The following is a 20,939-nucleotide window of genomic DNA, read 5'->3' on the forward strand; positions in this document are numbered from 1 at the left end:
TACTTAAATTGTATGGGCATAAAGGCTATAAAATATGTAAAGTACTGAACTTCATATAGAACATTCTGGTTAGTATACAGTAATCTGTGGTGGACAGGAGACAAGTCATTTTTGGTTCTAATACTGTGAAATAAGTGAGAACAGAAATGCAGACCATAAAATACTAATATGAAGAAAAAAGATGACTGCTTTAAGGAATCAAACATTAATAGATTCTTTGTTCAACATCAGCAGATTCTGTAACCTGCAGTACCTTGGCCTCAGAGAATATAATGTCTAAGTGTTTGTATGTGAACTGAAGGTTTCATCTGCCATTAACAAGAACAAACAAACCAGAATGCAGACAAAAGTAGGGCACAAGTCATCTATAAATAAAAGAAAATCATGGTCCCAGAGATGAAAAAAAGACTGATAAAAAGCTTAAGAGCTACATACATTCTATGCAGCTTTCTATGAAGCAAAGCCCTTCTAAAGTGGTTAGCAATATATTGTTACATAGGTACATGCATTGACAGGAGAATAAAGCATTTATTGCTTGCTGACTGGAGTGCTACTCAATTCTGTGTGCTGTGGCCACTCTTAGAACCCTTAGAGTTGGTGAAAAAGGGGAAAACAGTTGATTATATTTTGTAGTATAGTGTCTGCAATTCTTGGTGTATCTTGGTTGTCTGCATTATGGAAATGTGTTACTGATCATGTTGTAGCAAAGAAGATCAAAAGCAACATCTAGTATTCTGGAGAGACATGATTGCACAGTAAACCATTTCTCAAAAGCCCAGAACTGTAATTTTTATGATTAATTTTCTGAGCACCTAGGGTATAGCATGTTTCAAGAAAATCTGGCTCTATGGCTGGTGCCAGCGTATGCTCCTTTATACACTTGTAGACAGAAGTACAGTTGGTGCCTTCCCTGGTAACATCCTATCCACAGGGGCTGGGGTGTGGCAGGAGGATCAGCAGCCCTGCTGGGAAGGACCTGGAGGTGCTGATGGGCACCAGTGCCATCACCATCAATAAAAGGACAAGCTGCCTTCTGAGCTCCATGAGGAGGAGTCTGATCAGCAGATTGAGCAATACTGTTATCATTTCTCTTTGGTACTGCTGAAGCCCTACCTGAAACTGTGTCTGGCATTTGGCCTTCCCCTTTAATAAAGATTTTGATAAGTTGCCAAGATGGTCAGAACTGAGGGCACACATTGTCTGAGAGAGCTGCTTGAGAGATTTGGGCTTGCTTGACCTTAAAAGGCAGAAATACAATAATAGCAGGCTGCAGCTGTTTGGAATGTAGTTAGAGAGGTGGTTAAGGTAAGAGGCATTGGCTGTAGGTTGTGGCTTGAGAGGTTCAGGTTGTGCATGAGGAGAAATGTTTGCAAAGAAGGGTGAGTTAGCACAGAGAGGTTGTAGAGGTTGTGAAGATTGAGGTGGGCAAAGCCGTGGCTGACCTGACCTCGTGTTGGGAGGTTGAACTGGATGGTCTCTGAAAGTGCCTTAGAAACAAGACTTCTGTAATTCTGTGTGGTTATCTCCCTTGATGGACTGGAATAAAGGGTAAAAAAAGCAAAATGGGAAGCTTGAAATGAAGAGGGTAAGGTAAAAGGTCTGAGGATGGTTTTGGGCAGAGAAAAGGCAGAGAACAATGCTACTTTGACAGATTTGTGTACTGAACTAAACAGTCTCATGAGAAATTATAGCTGGATTGTACATTATGTGACTCTTGAACTGAAAAATAGAAATATATACTGTAGGTGTAGAAATATTGGGACTTAAAATACGTGTATTATGGGGTTTTTAGAAGGTGATTGTTGAAAAGAGTAACAATACAAACCAATACAGATACATTGTTTAGTTTGTGTATGTGTAGGAAGAAACAGTAGTATTAAACACAAAATCAACTTTGCCATAAAGACTAATTGTGGCCACTAAATAATGGAACTGCTCTCCTGGCACGTTCCCAGGTTAATTCTTTGATTTAAAAACATCTTCCTACTGATTTTCCTGACTTGCAGTGCACTGGCAGGTGGTGTTGAATTAGTCTACATAAAGATCGGGCACTCTGGATAAACTTTCAGTTGTGAAAAATAAACAAGTGTGCTTTATCCAGCTGAAAGTATAATTCCAACATGTGCTGGTAGCAGTATTTAAACTGGATGTGTGATGTGGTGGCATGGGAGGATTTGGACTTTGTTCTTTGAGATTACTGTGAAATTCAGTCATAGGTTTCCTGACACAGAGCGATAATTAATAACCTGTGTGGTTTTTAACCACTCTTGGAAATATTTCCCATGCAATTAGGAGGGAATGGATTCAAGGGGCAGATCTGCAGCCCTGGTTCTTAAGGACAACATATACACACATCAAGCTGGATCAAACATTTGCTCAGTGAGGTGGGAAGTGTTCTCTATTGACTGGTTTGAAGCATCAGTAGAAGCTCCACTGATACTGCTGGACTTGTCTTTATAAACATGGCCCAAGATTGGGAAATTTGACACTTGTATTCTTTTTTTTCCCCCCACAAAACCTGCCTGTTGCGAGAATGAATTAGCATTATGCCATGAGCACCTACTTTTAGCTGTGGACTCAAATGGTGATTTTCAGTGATAGAGGAGAGACTTAGTGAGTCTTTTTATCTCCAACTTTTGATTAGCATTTTGTGCTTTAGCAGCATCATCGTGTGGAAGTTTTAAATTAATTCAAAAGAGATTTTCTAATTTACCTAAAATGTGGAATAGTTGAGATAACAAAATGAAGCCCTATAGGTCATGTGGTTTCCAGTAGCAGGAAAGTCAGTTCTGCTTACTTAAGCTAATATTCTTTTTAATTCCTTCTCTCTGTCTTGCCTCAGAATAAAAATAGGAGCAGGCAGAACAGAGAATCCCTTCAGCAACATTTTTTGGCAAAAGTCATTGGCTAGAAATGAGGAGAGAGACAATATTGGTCAGCCTGTGTTAAAACACACTATAGATTTCTATTGCCTCTTTTTAGGATCTTAATATGGCTAAGAATATGTGGCTTGACAAAGGTTAATCACCTGAAATTCTTCACATAAGAAATTGTGTGGATCACAGAAAGACAGAGGAAACATCTGTTGCAGTCAATTTTTATTCAGTTTATGAACTCAGTGTGTCTGGCAGACTCTGGGAACACCAGCAGACCTTTTTGTGATCAGGTCCAAGAGAAAGTGCTGTGCATTCACAGACTTCAGGTATTTTTTAAACTCCAGAAATAAGTATGTGTGACTAGTTTGGGTCAAAATCTTTCACATTTATTCGAAAAGAAATGAGCAGATTACAGAAAGTACTTTGCATTTCTGAAGTGCAAGATGTTTTGCTACTTTATTCCACAGGAATATCTCTCTGTAAAGGCCAGCAAGCTGAAGTAGTTAATTTTACTTCACAATGCAAGTCAGTAGCATCCTTCTTCAAAAAATTACAAAACTGATTTTGTCTAACGCTGATTTAGTTTTTCATCACATCAAAGATATTTTCGCTGTCAATTTATTTTTTTCCTTTATATTCTATTGTCTGTATTTTTGTGCAATCTTCATTTGAAGCTGTCTTTGATAGTCTGCCATCTGCAAACATTACTGAGGGAAGCCACAGCATTTGTGGAAGAGAATCTTGGCTGTGCCTGTGAAATGCCTGCACATTTCCACCACAGCTCCCTCCTCTCCTCATCTTTGGATGTGCAGCAGTGGTTTTCCCATCCGAAGGTGTTCAGACTGCCCAGCAGTGAAGGGCACAGATGAGTGTTAGTGTTGTGAGACAGCCCTGCAAGGTCTCCCAAGGCCACCCTCCAGCTGCCCAGCATTCCAAAGCCCAGGGCTAGGGTGGTGAAGGAAGCTGTTTGCATTTTAGGTCTTTAGAGGGAGACATCCACACTGACCTGAGCAAAGGTTGCAGCAACAAAATGTACACTGAGTTTCGACCCTTTAACTAAAAAACTGTGCCAGGAAGGAGACCTGGCAGTCCAGTTGTGAGGAAGTTCCCTGGAATGATGATGCTCTCAAGTATTTGCTTCTCCTCTTTGTGACTATCCATGTGGTAAACATTCATGTAGACAAATCTGGCATTCTCTTATAAAGATGAGAAAAGCATTGATGAGCATACTCTTGAGAGCAGAGTTAAGCATGATCTCACCTTTTCAAGCACTGGTGTTTTCCATGTATCTTAGTGCTTCTGTTGTTTAAACATACCCAATTCTTAAATATGTATGAAGTTAGGTTTTAACAGATAGATCAAGTACCTGGCACCAATCCAAGGTCTAATTCTTAATCTTCTGTACTATGGATATGGTAGATAAATTTCTCAATGGCCAATTTTAAAAACTATTCACTCAAACCCGACATAGCCCATTTCAGCCTCTCTTTAATAGGAAAGCTAATAACTTTTTCTGATGTGGTGCATAAAGCTCTGGTATTTTGTTTTCTTTTTATTGCCAGATGCAAGTGTGTTCCTGTATTTACAGTCAATAAAGCTATCAGTGCTATACACAGGTTTAGATTAATAATTTCAGCCTTTCAGTCTTGGGTGTCAGGTTTAGGCACTGCTATGTTATTTGCATCCCTTGGGCTTGTGCTGACTGTCCAAGCAGTTGCAATGTTTCTGCTCAGAGCTGCTTCTACAAGGGGGGCACAGCCCATTCCAGCATTTTCATTCACATTAGTCAGAAGTCATGTCTCAAACAAGCCAGGCAGCACTCGAGTTGTACAAGTGGTGTCTGCAGAAAAGAAAGATGGTGATGCCCAAACCCCTTCTTCTCATGCATTTTTGTCTCTGATAGCTCTTTGTACCCTGTTCACACTCTGACTTCCAGTTTGGATAGCTTCAAAAGAGTCGATTCCTTATTAGGACTTACCATCAAAGAACAGGAATTTCAAAAGAGATGCAGTATTACCTGTGCATGGGTCATAGATGTGAAATTCTGTGACTTTTCTGAGCCATCAAGTCTAGGGAACATATAAGAAGGAAGAAATACTAGCCGTAGTCCTGCTGCCTGTTATATTAGTGAATGTTTATATTAACCCAGAGAGCCAGGTTTTATGTTACCTAGACTTTTCTGTCCCTTAAATGTCTTAACAGCCCATTTCTGCCATGAGCAAACCAGTTAGTGATCACATGTGCTTTTTTCCCCCTTGTATTTTTGTAATACTTGCAGAAGATAAAATGCATCTCTGCCCTAAAGCCACTGCAGCTATTCTGTGTAGAAGACCATGGGCTGGGTTTGCACTTGGGGGAGAATGTGCCACCTCCTCATGCTCAGAATTTATTTTTCTTTAGCACACATTGACTGTCTCCCTTAAGAGCGAGCATACAAATATAAATAGCAAATAAGATATTTCACCAAATATCTTGACACGTTTTACTGGATTTAGATTCACTTTCCACAGTTTCTGTTTCATGCTCACTTTCTTTCATCTAAGAGCAGTCGCAGTGGCAGTATAAAAATAGCTTTTAAATTGAATTTTTCAAGATCCTCCTCTTCTGCTATCTCTTACTGCTTCCCACTTCTCTTCTGATTTTACAATTCTTTCTACTCTTCTCCCTGAAAATCAAGATCTCCTTATGCTTTGCATTACCAGCTGTCAGGCATGATGCTGTATATGTTGATATGCCACTGTGTTAGCTTGCTTTGCCACTGTTGGCAGCACTCTGCTGTCATGCTCAATTGAGACAGAAAGGACTGTTTCTTACTGGAAAATTAATTCATGAAAAACTACCTTTGTTTCTGTAATATAATTGTTTTGAAAGAAATTAAACATACAAAGAAAACTGAATTACAACAAATTAGTCCTTAATTTTATAAAGGTTTAAGTGTCAAATATGAATGAACTAAACACAGTGAGGCCAACTAATTTAGTGAAATTACAGCCTCAAATTGCCACATATTATTTCAGCACAAATTCCATCAGCTGAGATGGTTTTGTATTTGGATTTTTTTCCTGACATAACTAGTTCTGAGCAAAAGGGAATGCATCCCCAGGCATCTGGAAATTATCTCTGGAGGGAATAACCAATTTGCTTGTGTCCCTCTGTGAAAGGGACAGACAAGGTCAGAAGAATTGTATTGGAGATGATCTTTATCCTGACGTGTTCTCCTCCTCCACCCTGCAAAAGAGGAGGAAGTAGAACATCCTCTTCTGTGCCGACCTGTTTCTCCCCCTAGGCCTTTCTATCCCTTATGCTTTATGAAGAGGACTGCCTTTTGCAGGTCATCCTGCCAGTCTAGGAGTGCTGGTGGGCTGCTCTTCCTAGGGCTGAAATGAAGGAGCAGTCTTGCAGCAGGTTTCTTTCTCTTGGGCACAGAGTGCCCTGCTGGGCTTTCTTTGCTCCATGGCACAACTGAGCAAGGTAACCAAGCTGATCTCCTCAAAGCCTGGTGGGGCTGCGGCTGTGCTGGTGAGCCAGGCTGGCATCCTGTCCTGCAGCCACCTCGGTGTCATTGTCACCGTCACTGTGGCCCCTGGCACCAGTGTGGCTCACCCCAGCTGGAGAGTGGCTGTGAGTGGCTCAAGGCTCAGCACCTGCCTGGAGCAGCCAGCTGGGGATGCAGCCCCTGCTTTGGGGGAGAGAATGCAGCCATTTGTGAGCTGTATCACGGGGTTTGATCTTACTGGCCCTGAGCTGTCTCTGTTCTTACAGAAATTACTCGTTAAAGCACACCCTTTGTTCCCACTTGCAGGGGATTTTAGGCTTATCTGCAGGAGAGAAGAATCAAAAGTCTTTTGTGGACTTGACAGTTAGTACATCACTAAACACATATACAAAAAGTCCATGGCATTACAGCAAAAAATTTGAGAAAACAGTCCTGAACTTCTCTTCCAAAACACCTGTGTGTGTGTGTGTGTGTAAACATTTTAGAGTGTGGGTATGTAAATGTAGATGTTTATTTAAATACATTAGAATGTCCACCTACCTAATATCTGTTTTATAATTCATTTACATATAAAATATAGTGTAGTTCGAGTGACTTGTTTTTTTCAGAAAGTAAATTAGAAAAAAAAAGTAAAATGTCTTTCTTGATGTTGAAAGGCTTCTATCACCTTAATTTCAATTTAAATCTAATTACTTCAAAATGAATGTTTTTACTACTCTCCCCTTCCTCTTTTTTTTTTTTTAGTTAAGCTTCCTAAAGCTTAAAATTATCATGATAGTTTATCTTTTTTAATCCTTTGTAATTTGAAGGAAAGTCTTTTTTTCTTGCAGTTGACAAGGAGTGTGTTTGACAATGCAAGGGAATGCTGATTTCATGTACAAAGAGAAACTGCCAAATGTACAAGGTCCTTGACACAACAGACAGACAAGCTTTTTTTTTTTGTTTTTCATTTCTGCTAAAATTCATTTATAGTAATTTTTGCTGTTACTTTCAGCTTAAAGTCTTTAATTTTGGGAATTGAGAAACTCTTTTTTTTTAATTTTTAAATTCCCCCAGATTTGCAGTGTCCCTGTAAAAACTTAGAGATAAGCATTCAAGGTATTGATGAATATTGTGTTGTGTGTACAGTTGTTTCATATCTAGAACTATGACTAAAAAATAGGCTTTGGTAGCTGGTATCCATAAATCAAGGTGTTGTGTCAGCTAAGAGGCTCCCAGCAGAACAGAAGTAATTTCCAGTTCACACTGACTGTGATGTGTTTGCCAATCAGGACCAATGACAGAAAGTAGGGAGGAACTGAGTGGAAAGATTCCTTCTACACTCTGTGGTGGAGTTTCTGAGCCCCCTCTAAGCTCTGGTGGTTGCACTGGACTACAACAGCAGTGTATTTCATGTTAAAAGTATGAATTCATCATTGTCATAGTAATCCCAAAACTCTAAAGACCGTATCAGTAAATGAGCTCTATCTGTGGACCAGCTCCAGCAGTTCAGAGCCTGCTTATTTAATTTGTCTTAAGCACATTAAATGGTTCTGGGCAGGCTGTCACTATGATCTTTGAAATATTGCTGTGTTTCTTTTGTTCTCTGCTTTTAAATTTCTTATACAGTAAGGCTTTCATACTCTGTTCATTACAAATTTCTGGATATTCAGACTCCTATTTGAGCTTAAAGCCTTTCAAACCACAGCAGAAATTCAGTAGTGGGAAAGGAGAGAGATGTGCATTTTGTCCTCTTTTTCCACAGCCTGATGACTCCCAGTGCAGACATTAAACCTGAAGTTTCTGACTCTTAACTGGCAGCTGGTCTGCAGGTCAATTAACCCAGCAAGTATGGATCCTTTTTGACTAGAATAGGTATAAGGTTTGAGCCTGAAAAATAATGTCTTGGCCAGAGTTTTTGTCTGAAAATAATTCTACATCAGCTTAGATAAGGGCCTTGTTTTTGTCAGGATCTTTTTTCCCTTCACTTCTTGTCAAAGTGCTCAAATTCCAATATTCAGAAGTCTTCAGAAAAATAGAGGAATGGCTGATGAAAAACTTGAGTGATACTTTGAAAATGTAACACATGCTGTGCAGCTCCAGTAGATGAAAGAAGCGTGGTTGAAGGGTTTAAAACATGCTTTCATATTAATCTACTATCATGTAAATATTCTTTTAAGACACTGCTTATGGATTCCAATTCTTCAGCTGCCACCATAGCTTATTCAAAGTTTAAAGGGTTATGATATATATTCTTTGTGAAGTATTCGCTCTATTTTTTTTTTCCCACACTAGCTTTTTGGCTTTTTGATAACCAGGACTACACACTACTGTACTGGCAAATGCATGAATATTTGTGGTGTTCAACTTCTACCACATCTAAACACTGCTGTGCACTTGCAGCAAAAATGGGAAATGGTGAATAATCCCTCCTGCCTTTTGAGATGGTCATATTTGAATTATGTTGGCAGGATTGAGTGAAAAAGCTTGTATTGTTAACAGTGCTGAATCTGCTCTGTAAATGCATAGGACTTTTTTCCATGGGGATTTCAATCCAGCTTTCACCAGTCCTTGTTCACCTAAAACGAAATGTAAAGGTTTTCTTAGGTTTCTGCTGCTAAATTTGTGCTTTATGTCAGGGAAAAAAATGCACAATGTTATGTACATTTCTGTTTACTATAAATTTGTTCTTTCACTCAACTTCATAAGAAATACATTCCATTATTGTCACAAAATACACTTTTTCTTCATCCTTAAGCAAATCAGTGTCCTGAAACACTTAATTTCTTTAATTTAATTTGGTAAACATTGTACTAACTTTGACACACATGAACTTTCTTTCTTCCTAGGTTTCCAGAGGAGGAGTTGGCAACAGAGCCACTAAAATATGCTGAACAACTTCCTGTAGCTCAGATAATACACCAGGTAAGTCTTTCTATTTTAAAAATTCCTTTGAAAATAAAGAACATCTGTAATACTTAAACTGCTTTTCTAGGTCACACAGAAATAATGTCCTCATGCTGGAAGTATGTATAAACAAGATACTCTTGTTCAGATGACAACTATTAAATTATAAAATCTCATTCTGAACATGGCAACGAAGAGATGCTTGCTGTATGACATGGTTAACACTTCAGAGCTACTTGTTAAAGTTGTTGTGTGTCTGCTGATAGAAAAGAAAAAAAATCCATTAATTTCTCTAAATTTGCATCTTGACCTAAATCGTATTTCCCTTCCTGAAAAAGCAGCCAAAGTTTGGAGTCATTATCGTGGAATAATTGTCATGATGAGTTGAGCAGGGAAGACAATCTTTCCTCCTAACACAATTCTGAATTAGCACCATTTTATTTCTAACTATAGCAGTATCATCATACTTTCTGCTTCGAACAGGGTTTTTTTATTTTGCACAATTTAAAAAAAAGGTTTCTATTTTTCCTAGACTATGCCTTCTAACTTTGTCTTTATTTAAATGCAGTACTGTGGTATTGATTTAAGTAAACAAATGAGGGATGATGTGGACATACAAGCTGGAATTAAAGTTTTTATTGTAACATGTCTCCCCCAACTCATGGCAAGGAGGAAGAAGAGATCTTTTCTGTGCAGAAGATTCTATATTCCCTTCTTGCTCTTTCCTCAGTGTTCATGGCCTGGTTTTCCATCCATCCTGCTGGGTAGGTCAGGTACCCAGTCTGCATTCAGGTGTGTCCTCATTCTTTGCTGTCAGCCACAGAGGGCTCTGCCTGTTGTGTGGAAAAGCTTATGGCCAAACAGCACACATAAAACTTGTGTCAGACATGACTGGGGAGATTTAGCATTCCCCTTCTTGGGGATGACTTAAAGGAAGGGTAAATGACCTCTTCTGTTGCAGTTATTTTGATTTTTTTCAGAATAAAATAAATAATTGTTAAACTTATAAAACTATAACATTATAGATGGGAGTCCTGCTTCAGGGATAAGTAATTACAGTTTTCTTAAGTCAGGGCTAAACAGGTCACATTACTGTTTTCCTAATGGTATCTTGGCCCTATGGAATCTTCCAGGTAATCAAGTATGCTCTGAAAAATTGACTTGAAATTTGGGGAAGATGATGGCAGTTTATGTTGGGAGACAAAATGGTGCAGTCCCTTCACTGCCTTGAGATAAGGAAAATTTCCAGACTGAAAACTGGGACTTGGTACTGGTCAGAGTAGCACTAAGCCAGAGAGGCAATGTTAGATAAAGCTGTGGTTTCAGACTGAGCTCTTTTTAAATGCTTCAAGATCAACAGGAGCAAATAAAAGTCCACTAAGTCCCTTAACAGAATTTTGTAAACAACTTTTTGTGTATTAATTATTATCGTAGATCTTCCCAAATACCTTTGTCAATAAGTGTTTTAAAGCATTGAGTTCATGCTGCAGGCAGTGCTGGTTTTACCTTAAAGGAAACATAAGCTTTATTTTAAAACCTTAAAGTGTACAAGCCTTTCCTGCAAGTTGTAAGCACAAGGGATTTTAAAACTTTTGGCTGAAATCTGCACCTTCGGGAAGAATTTCTGATGTGTTCAGAACATGGAAGATTGGAAATCAGGACCAGTTTGTATGTCAGGAACTCCCTGGTGTTGTCAGAGCTTCAAATGACCCAACAGCCTGCAAATGTCACATTTAAAATTCTGTCTTCATGCCTGACTCTCAGCATAAATGAATTAAACAGCAGAGCAGGCAGCCAGTCAATATGTTCTTAACAGTGAGAGTGAGCAATGAAACAGTTTGGGGGTTGTTTGGAATCAGTAAATAGAAAGTGCATGGAATGGCTCACCTAGAGGAAAAGCTCAAATAGGAAACAGAATTAACCTTTAAAATGGTCGAGCAGACCAAATGTCATAGCAATATTTTTACAGCATTAGGTGGGTAATAACCACAGAGTGTTCATTTGGCCAGTGTGTGTCACACTGCAGTAGAGTATTGTGCTGTGCAAAGGCAAAAAGCTGGGTTCATGTGCTCTTATCTGTTTGCTGAACTTGCCTGTAGTACAGAGCTGGGGTCTGCACAAGGCAGCAGAGCAGACCCAGCAGAACTGTGAATGTCTTGGGTGCAGAGGAGGCAGATAAGGGAGCATTGTTCAGCTGTGGGGACAGAGTTTGGCACCGTGCCCTGGTGTGTGTGAGGCTGATGCCCCGCTGAGCTGCCACCAGCTGAGCGTCACTGCACCAGCATCGTGCTGAATTAGCTCTGCTGAGAACCCCTGGCACCCTTCTGCTGAGGGACCTGGCACCTTGTGCAGGGGCCTTGTTTATATAAAAAGGATTTTTTTGCTCTAAGAATAAAGAAGGAAATTATAAGAAACTAAAAAAGTGACAAGAGTAAAAACAGTGAATAGTATTTGTGGTGTTATGATGCTGTATCCGCATGGATACATACATACTCTAGACATACATAACAGCATCAGTGCTGTGTACTTATAGCATAAATATACATTAAAATTTCACAGTGGTGGACAGGTATCCTAAATTAGTATAATGTATAAAGTACATTTTAATTATACTTTTTAGCCAGCATAGCCAACTTTTTAGCCAACTACTACTATCCAGCTTTAAAATTGGATAAATTTATTCTCCTAAGCAGTACTAAAATAATCCGTGTGCTTTTAACTGAAATAAAAAGCCTCTAGTGCTTGGTAAAGGAATGCAGTCATTAATATAAACTTGTAAAAGTAGAACTGTCAGAGTAATGCCCACATGAGACAGCCTTTTTAATGAGATTCCCTCTGTACAGCCATGCATACAATGCTGCTACTTACAATAAGTTTATGCTACTTAGAGTAAGGCCAAAGAAAAAAAAAACCAAACCAAAACCCAAACTAAAAAGAGGAGAAAAAGAAGATTATTTTAATTCTACATTTGTCTTTAGTCAAAACAGGTCTGGTGGAAGAACAGGGCAAACTGCATTTGAGAAGATTCTTTCCATTTATCATAAATTATATTCATTGCTGGCCTTGCAGTTCAGCAAATCATTTTAATAAAAGTACCTAACTTCAGTGCCAGTGCTTGTGCTTGGAATGTCACTGTGTGTTAACATACTTGGCCTAATCAGGATTTAGGATATTGAAGAGACTTAAATTGTTATAGGTGTCTTACTGATGGAAAAATGTTTTATTGATGAAAGGCACATTTCAGCAGATAAACACTAGATATCCTGATGGTGTTATAATTGAAAACAAAATGAAACAGCAAATTCAGACCACAATCAACTTGCATACTTATTTTAGTTCATTTCAAACCATTAAGCAGATAAATGAACATGCTGTTAAACCAGGATGATATTTCAGGAAAGTGACTTGCAGCCTGTAGTGGAAATTGCACAATTTACTTGAAATCTGACATAGTTTACAGTTGCAGATTTACTTAAAAATAAGGAGTTCCTTAGGTATTTTTTTCATGGGGGGAGTGTTACATGCAATATCCAATTAAAGTAGATAGAGTTTCCTTTTGGAGATATAAGTTTGGTTTGTAGAAGTTTTCCCCTGTGCTTTTGTGTTGCCTGTCCAGGAGCAGGCTCAGTGGCAAATGTCTTCAGTGACTGCAGGAGCTGCTGGGAAGCTGTGCTGACCCTTGGAGGAGGCGTCTCTGTTCCAGGGTCTGGTGGAGCACCGGGAGCTTGGCTCACCCAGCCTTGGGGAATGAGGGTGTTGGCTGCAGTCACCATAGGGAAATTAAACGGGAAATTTATGAAAGATGATGGGAGGGGGATCTCCAGAGTTAAAAATGCACAGCCTGATGGCCATCAAAGGATGCTGCAGGGTTGTAGTTCTGCAGTAATTCTTGTAGGAAGGCCTTTGTTTCAATCATTTCTGTGCTTCTGTGACAAGTTTGCAGCCATTACCCACCCCACCCTCCCCCCAGAAAAAATCCTTTTGCTTTGAAGATCAATTTTTTGTTGATTCTCAGGGCCTCATTCTCACATTGTAGAGGGTGGTTAGTTTATTGCATTTGTTGTTGTTATTCTGGTTTCATGCTGATTTAATTGGCAGAGGTTTTCTTCAGCAGCATTTGCCAGAAATTGTTGAAACAGTATTAAGAAAATAGAACACACTATGTTGTATAGATTTTTTTTTGAAATATCCTTTTATTATCTATAACACAACAATTTTAGCTCTCAGACTTAAAATATTTTCACAGACATTAAAGTGGTTTATGATCTGTGTGAAACGTTCAATATGAAAAGTAACCCATCACATGGTGAGACAGTCTTGAAAACACAACTTTAAAATTCAGGGATCACACCAGCTCCTTGTCCATTGCCTTGTAGCTGCTCTTTGGCAGTTTATACAGTTCAGGAGTTCCCCTCACTCCCAGTCTGCTTCTGTCCTGATGGTGGAGTCTTTGTTCCTATAAATGTTTTATATAGCCATTAGTGTTCAGAACTTTGGCTAAGTGTGCAAGATGTTTAATAGCACAACAGTAACCCAGATTTTTCTTTTTATTTTTGATGCAGACAGGAGGTTTTGTTTATGAATATTAATTTATTAAAAATTTTAAAGTACTTTGATAAGTGATACTTGCATTTTACTGTGTCTTTACAGGCTAAGAGGTTCAAAAACAACTTGTAATACTTAGATGTCTCAGGTTTGATGTGCAAAGTTTTAGACACAGCTATTTATACATTCTTTGAAAATCCATTCATGTAGCTGTGTTTGAAAATAACTTTGAAGCATAGCTTGCTTTTTAGAACTCTGGTCATGGTATTCAGCTGAATGATATCAGAGATAAAATACAACCTTTCACCAAAAGGTCCAAGTTCTGCTGCACCTGCTAGCACAGACACAGGTCTGCTCAGGCAGGGATGCTTTTCTTTGTCAAAAATGGATTTTGTCAGGATGATTGAAAATTGAATTTTTCATACCAAATATTAAAAAGTACGCTGACTTCAGAGGCCAGTTTTATTTTAACAAAATACATCACTTGGCTTCCCACCAAAAAGCCTTGTGACATGTCAGCCTGCCCTAGGAGACCTCAGGCTGTACCACTGCAGTGCTGAGCAACGTGCTGAAGACAAATGCTGTCCCCTTGCCATGGCCCCTTCTTGTGGCCATTTTGGAGTGTCTGGAGAACAGCAGCCTGTCCTGCCTGGGCTCTCCCCTGTCTGGTCCAGACTACAGGTGAGGAAAGCTGTTTCTGATACTCATCATGGAAATGTGCTGTGTGCTCTTCCTCACCAGCTCACCTGAAGTGGTTTTTGGGGCTCAGGCATTCTGTGCAGAGCTAAACCCAGGTGTGCTGTACCCCTTCTGCTGAACCATTCTTCATCTAGGGCACTTGGGATGTATTGGAGTCAGAAATTAATGTGTCTACTATGTTTGGGGGTTTTCCATTTCTTTTCTGTATTAAACATATGTTTGTGAATTGTTTAACCTAGAGGTCATTTGGCTACATTTTATAACTATAATGGAAGAGGTCTCAAGTGGAATCATGACTGGATGTCATCCAGCACATAAGAACTTGCTTTTCCCCTAAATTGTAAACAGTATATAGACTTAACTTCTGTTACTGCTGGATAAGTTAGGAATTCCTTAAATCTTTTGAGCTTTCTTTAAATTGAATGCTGTCTAGTAGAAAACTTGGTACTCAAAAGGATCAGAAGGAAAAGAGCTATTACTGCACACTTTTGCCAACCAAACCAAATATGTCATAGAGCAGCAGAGGTATTCCTGCCAACACCTTGTGCTGCTTGGTGCATATAGGTGCTTTGAAGTTCACTCCCTAAGATTTCTTCTAATCCTAAATTTGATTCAAAAAGTTGAGGTGCAGAATCGTGCTATGTGTATGAGTCATGTAATACATTAAGAATGGCACAGTCCCCTGTTTCTCTGACTCACTGCAGGAAATCACCAAACACAATCTTGACTTGGTTATAATGGTACAGATTTTTTACTGGCATATCATTAAACCAGAGATTTTTCAGGCGTTTTTATCATCTAGTGAACTTCTGCAGAGACAGGAATGGTACTCAGGAGCTTCAAATGTAATCCAGTAGTCAATACAAACAGGTTGTCTCTCTTCTTTTCTTCTTCAGAAATTGCATAGCTCATTAGCCACATGAAACTTCACAACATTCCTGAAATACAGTTTATCTGAGTACAGCATAAAGTATTTTTGTACAATAGAGACAACCTAATTTTTAAAATTCGCTGTTGTTTTTCTCATCAGTTTTTTCCAATCACAGAATACTATGATGTGGAGTTAGCATAAATTACTGATCATTTGTTTTTACTGACAAGACAGGGCTGCTTCTGTTTTGTTGTTTTTCATCTGACCATGATCTTTCCTCTTGGAAGCAGAGATGTAGTAAAACAGTCTCTTCTCTTCCATCTTCCCATTAAAGGACTCTTGTGGGTGATCACTCTCTGCCTATCCAGGACCATTATTTTTCTGTTTCTCAACCAGAGGGGAAGTTCTGCTGGTTTATCTCTTTGTTGTTGAAATATTACATGGAATTTCTTCTTAGTCTTCAAGACAGAATAAAGATAACTATCTGAGAATTATTTTTCTTTCAAATGCTGCCCTCCAAATCTTAAAAATTTAGCAGCAATGATGGGGACCTTTGTTTCTGTATGGCTGGAGTGGCAAAGTATTAATGCATGGGGAGCACTTCCTTTGTCTGTACACAGCACTGCTCAGCAGAGTCAGAAAAGAACCATGAGTGCTTTTTGTTGCTGACCAAGCATTACAGGGGAACTGAATGTAGTATTAGATTTTTTCAATTATAGCTGAATACAATGGATTGGATAACTAAATGCATTGGAAGGTATCTTGCATGAGGAACCTGAACAGTCAGTTGTGTGGTTTCTTGTTTTTAACTGTTTCATACTAGAAATACCACATTGAACATTTTCTGTAAGCCAAGAAGGGGAAGTGTTACCTGTTCCAGTATCCCAGAGACGTTTGAGATGGGGTTTGGTAGCTTCTTGCCAGAACTATTGCATGCATGCTCCACCTATTCTTCCCTGTTTATGCATTAAAACAGGCCCCTTTACATCCTTCCTTGCATTTTTAAAACATTAAACCAAAGTGTATTTTAAAGAATGACCTGTTTTTCCTCTTACACACTATTAACAGTTCATTGAGCACTTCTCAATATGTTCTGTTTGATGTGTATGTACATTATGAGCTCTGGGCATCAGTAGAATCCAGTCTCTGCTGTCACATCTTGGAATGTGACTTTATACCCTCTTCACAGAAATGGCTCCCAGCAAGGTGACAGCAACCCCCAGGCCGTGCTCTCTCTCAAAACCAGTCTCCTCTTCAGGGAGATGCAGTAGCAGGCAACTGATGCAGTGTTTTCAAAATGACTGTTTTAGGCTGCCTAGATCCTGCAGTTTGGATGAAGAAGTTTTAACTCTGATCTGTCAGTTTTCAGAGGTCATGTTTCTTTTCTCTTTCTGAGCCTGTGAAATCCTGACATGTACAGATTGGCATTTTATCTCCATTCTTCTTTGGCACAGGATGGGAGATCAGTTTGACAGACAGCTTGGAGCAATTTAAGGGGCTGCCCCTCAAGTGGCCACACTTCACTCTCACCAGTGCTGGTAGAGTCCTGTGCTCATTAAGCACAGCAATGGTGCAAAGTACTGCTTGAAAAAAAAGGGCATTTTCATCCTGGCTGGGTATGTGACTACAGAATTTCTAAAGCCAACTAGGATACGTAGTATCAGCTAAAACTGATAAAGTGTACTTGTATTCCTGAAAGTTTTTGTTTATATTGCTCATGAGCAGATGAGAGTAAAAATAGCTGTTACTGTGGAAAGTTAAAATGGAAATAAATTTGAGGCTTTTGTGCATATCACGGGAGTGCTCAGTTTGCCCTTGAGAATACTGCTAATATGAGGCTTTATATGTGATTGTAGCCTCATCCATTTTGTGGATTATGAGACATCAGTTTCATACCCACCAGCATATAGAATTGTCAGATGTACTATTAAAAAATATATGAAAATATACCCTGGCTCTATAGTAGCTATAATTGTTAGAGGTGCTGCACTGGATTTGCAGCTTCTTTAAGAGGTAATTCCTGTAACCGTTTCTTTTTAATAAGCACTATTTAAGATGTAAAATGAAGGAAGATGTTCAGGAAATGACTGTAACATGACAGGCTTTAGAGAGTGCTGTAGATCTCTGGGGTTTACTCATCTGAACTTCAAATAACTGCATTTCAAGGGTCGGTAGTAACGGTATAGCCATGGACTCAAAAAATTATTATATTCCTTATATTCAAAAAATTGATTTGCTTCTTGTCAGCTGAAGCAGTCACGTGTTTGAAGATCCTGTGTGCACAAGCCTTTCAATATGCGCTATTGATGTTTCTGTGTCTTTGTTTTGGCATGGGACTGATTGTGCCATGATCCCCTTTTGTTGTTCTTCAGGATCTGCTCACAACCATGATTTCAAGGCGATGGTTACTGTTTCTATTGTGCTTTATCTGTGCTCAGAGCTTTACAGAAACAGACAGGTTCAGAAATGCTTAGAGCTTGAAGTAAACTTCACATAGCAGGTTGGCAAAAAGCAAACCAAGGTTAACAGCAAGAGGTTCTGATTTGCAGACTAAGGCTGTAAAGGACCATTATGTTGATCTCTTCTGACTTTCTGCACAAAGCACACAGATTCTTTATTTATATTCTCCCTTCTTTGTGGCTGTATTGACATCAGGAAGGATAACTAGAAGAAGGGTTTGAGCAGATGCTGGGAGATGTTTATTCAAAACATCGTAATTATGGGGGGAATAAAACTGAGCAGGACAATTGGGGCATGTCAGAACATATTTGTGATTACAGCAAATATTCACAGTACTGCAGCTGGTACTGAAGGACCAACATGTACAGGTCCCATGGGTCTGAGTTACTGACATCATGTGAACTGTTGCACCCTGCTATAGGTAAAACATCAATAGCTGTCTCACTTTGTTTGGGGCAGATGATATTAGAACTGCTGCTGTCACTGCAAATGTAAGGAGGCTATTTTTGAGTTCTGTGCTTTGAGACTCTTGCTCTCCTCTGTGGTCATAATAAGCTTGGCTAATGTCAGCTTTTTTCCTAAAATTATGTCTTCAGCCATTTTCACTTTCAACATTTTAGTCCTCTCTTAAGCATATAATTCACTTTTTTCATCATTCCTTGCTTCCATGATATTTTTATGTGATATATTGGTCTGCATTCATTCACATTTGTTATTTATAAGTTGAAATTCTTAGATATTCTGAGTCTTTTTGGATTTGTCTGCACTGGGTCCCATTTACTTGCTGTTCCTTCAAATATTGGAAAAGTGAATGCTATTTAGGGCAGGGAAGTGAGTTGTCTCCAGTGGGGATAACTGAATAGCTTTTTCAGTACATAATGGTATGCAAATAATATACCTCTGCCTCTCATGGGAACAGACTAAAGAACTGCACAAGCTGTCTGTGACCTCAATAGGTTTGTAGGCATCAGAATAGACCCCTGACTTTTGCTGAAGCAAAGTGTGTGATGTACAAATACTTCAGGTGTGTTTCAGGGCTAAGCAGTGCTGGGGAAAACCTGTGAATTTAGGATGTGGTCCACACAGCTTCGTGTGAATGGCAGTGTATCCCAGCAACACAATACAGCTGATGCACGAGCAGTAGGTTTTAATAGTAGTGACCATTAATAAAACAGATGATGCTTAAAATGTGCTAATTCGTTGTGTTGTAAGAGTGTCTTCATGTACAGTACAAGGTGAGGCTGCAAAACACAGGAAAATGAGAGGTAAGCTGCTCCATTTGCCTGTTTTTATGTTTATGATGTTTTATATGTAAAAGTACCTTTTAAAAATTTTTCTTCTTTTTAGTTTATTTTATTACAGGTTCTAGAGCAATTCAGGAAACAGATGCTGCATTTAAAAAAGCTTTGATTTAGTGAGGCTTTCTGTGCAAGAGAATGCATCCTTCCTAAAACTTCATTTTACTTAAATTAACTTGTATTTCCACTGAGGATGGCTTATATTAAGCACAAAGGGAGGCTTAGCAGTTTAGACTTCCATCAAATAAACTGCATAACTAAAAAGGGAAGATGCCAAGCCTCACATACTTGTACTTGAAAGAATTGTGTTCTCTCTCGTGGGAACTCGAGATTAGAGAAATTATAAAGGCTTTGCATAAAAACAGGGAGTTAGAATTAATTTTTGCTTAAGCGGGGAAGTGTCAAAAGCCTATTATGGTAATTTTTCAATTTTGTCTTAACTGTTCACACATTTTAAAATAGTTGTACAACTGAGTGGAAGCATAATTGATGTGTTGTGGTTTCTTTTTCTTTTCCTTGGGCCATCATAAAACACAGCTTAGGTGCACTTAGGCATGGAAGAAGTAGGTGTGCTAATTAAGTAGATGAAAATTTTCATATCATAGTGAGAAAATTTACCTAATGGATTGGAATAGTACTCTAAGAATGGTTCCCCTATTCTTAATTACATCCAAGTACCAGATATCAATATTACATGAAGACAATTAAGCCACAAAAACCTTAGTGAGAAGACATAATTCCTAGCAGTAGAATTACAGGGTTGTAGAGACTATAATGTTTATTACTATTATTATTATTATTGTTGTTGTGAACAGTAGCACTATAAGTCTACATTTAAAAGAAATTACTTTATTCATTGTCTTTTGATGTATAGTAAAAGCTGAAGATATCGTAGAATGAAGAGCTACTGCTACATTTATTTTTTTTATCTTTCTTAAATTAAAAAAATATAAATCTTGTCTGTATCAGAACAACCAATAAACTGCTGTGGTGTAGTAATTCAAAATTTATGGTTGACCTAGAATAAATTTTAGGACTTCTCTAGGTAACAGAAGACTGATTTATTAAATCCTTTTATTGTAAATCAAATTTCCTTTTCTTTTATTAGATACAGTATTAACAAAATGGATACTGTTCCAGAGTTACTTTTATTTTGGTGATCAGCTTTGCTGTTCCATAGGAGAACTCTTTGGACCAGGCTTTGCATTAGGAATGAGATTTACTGGCAAATGTAAAGTAAGCAGTGCTCCATGGTGGTCATTGGTTAGTGAGACACTGGTTTTTATATACAGAGAAAGGGCCCCTTTCCTAGCTTACAGCTGATTTTTCTGCAGAAGCCTGTTTGGGCTATGAAAATGCTGCCTTTGGCATCCCCAAATTACACCCATCTTGTTAGGCCAGATTTTCTCTGGCTTTGTGTGCAGTAGAAACTGGTGAAAGGAAGAGATTTGCTGTGTTGCAGGAGTGAGGCACATTCTGCTTCAGCACTTTGCTGGTGCTGCTGAATGGCTTCTGTCAGAACCCACTTGCAGTGTCTCTTCATGAACCTTGGAGGGGTCTGATTGTTCTTAGCCCTTCTCTCCCCAAAGCTGTGTTTGGGAATTACCTGACTAAAAGTGTTGTCCTGCAGTTTTGGTGAGATGGGCCTGGAGAGGAGGCTCAGCAGGCACTGTGGCTGATAACAGATCTCTGCTTTCTGACGGGTTCTATTTGTGTCCCTGGAATAAAATGGCAGCAATAACACAGCCAAGTGTGAGCATGGGTGTGTGTTGGGTAGAGGAAAGGAGAGCATGCTGTAAGGTCTTTAG

General features: G+C 38.9%; 1 protein-coding gene across 1 annotated transcript in view; it reads left to right on the forward strand.

The window, feature by feature from the left end:
- Positions 1–20,939, forward strand: part of PIGK (phosphatidylinositol glycan anchor biosynthesis class K) — a 67,006-nt gene that overhangs the window by 34,909 nt on the left and 11,158 nt on the right. The window contains exon 10 of the mRNA XM_064719551.1: positions 9,201–9,276. Within this exon, the coding sequence (XP_064575621.1) occupies positions 9,201–9,276 (76 nt within the window). The remainder of the gene's footprint in view (positions 1–9,200; positions 9,277–20,939) is intronic.

This window comes from Zonotrichia leucophrys, chromosome 8, assembly GCF_028769735.1.
Source record: "Zonotrichia leucophrys gambelii isolate GWCS_2022_RI chromosome 8, RI_Zleu_2.0, whole genome shotgun sequence".
In the NCBI taxonomy this organism is placed as follows: domain Eukaryota; kingdom Metazoa; phylum Chordata; class Aves; order Passeriformes; family Passerellidae; genus Zonotrichia; species Zonotrichia leucophrys.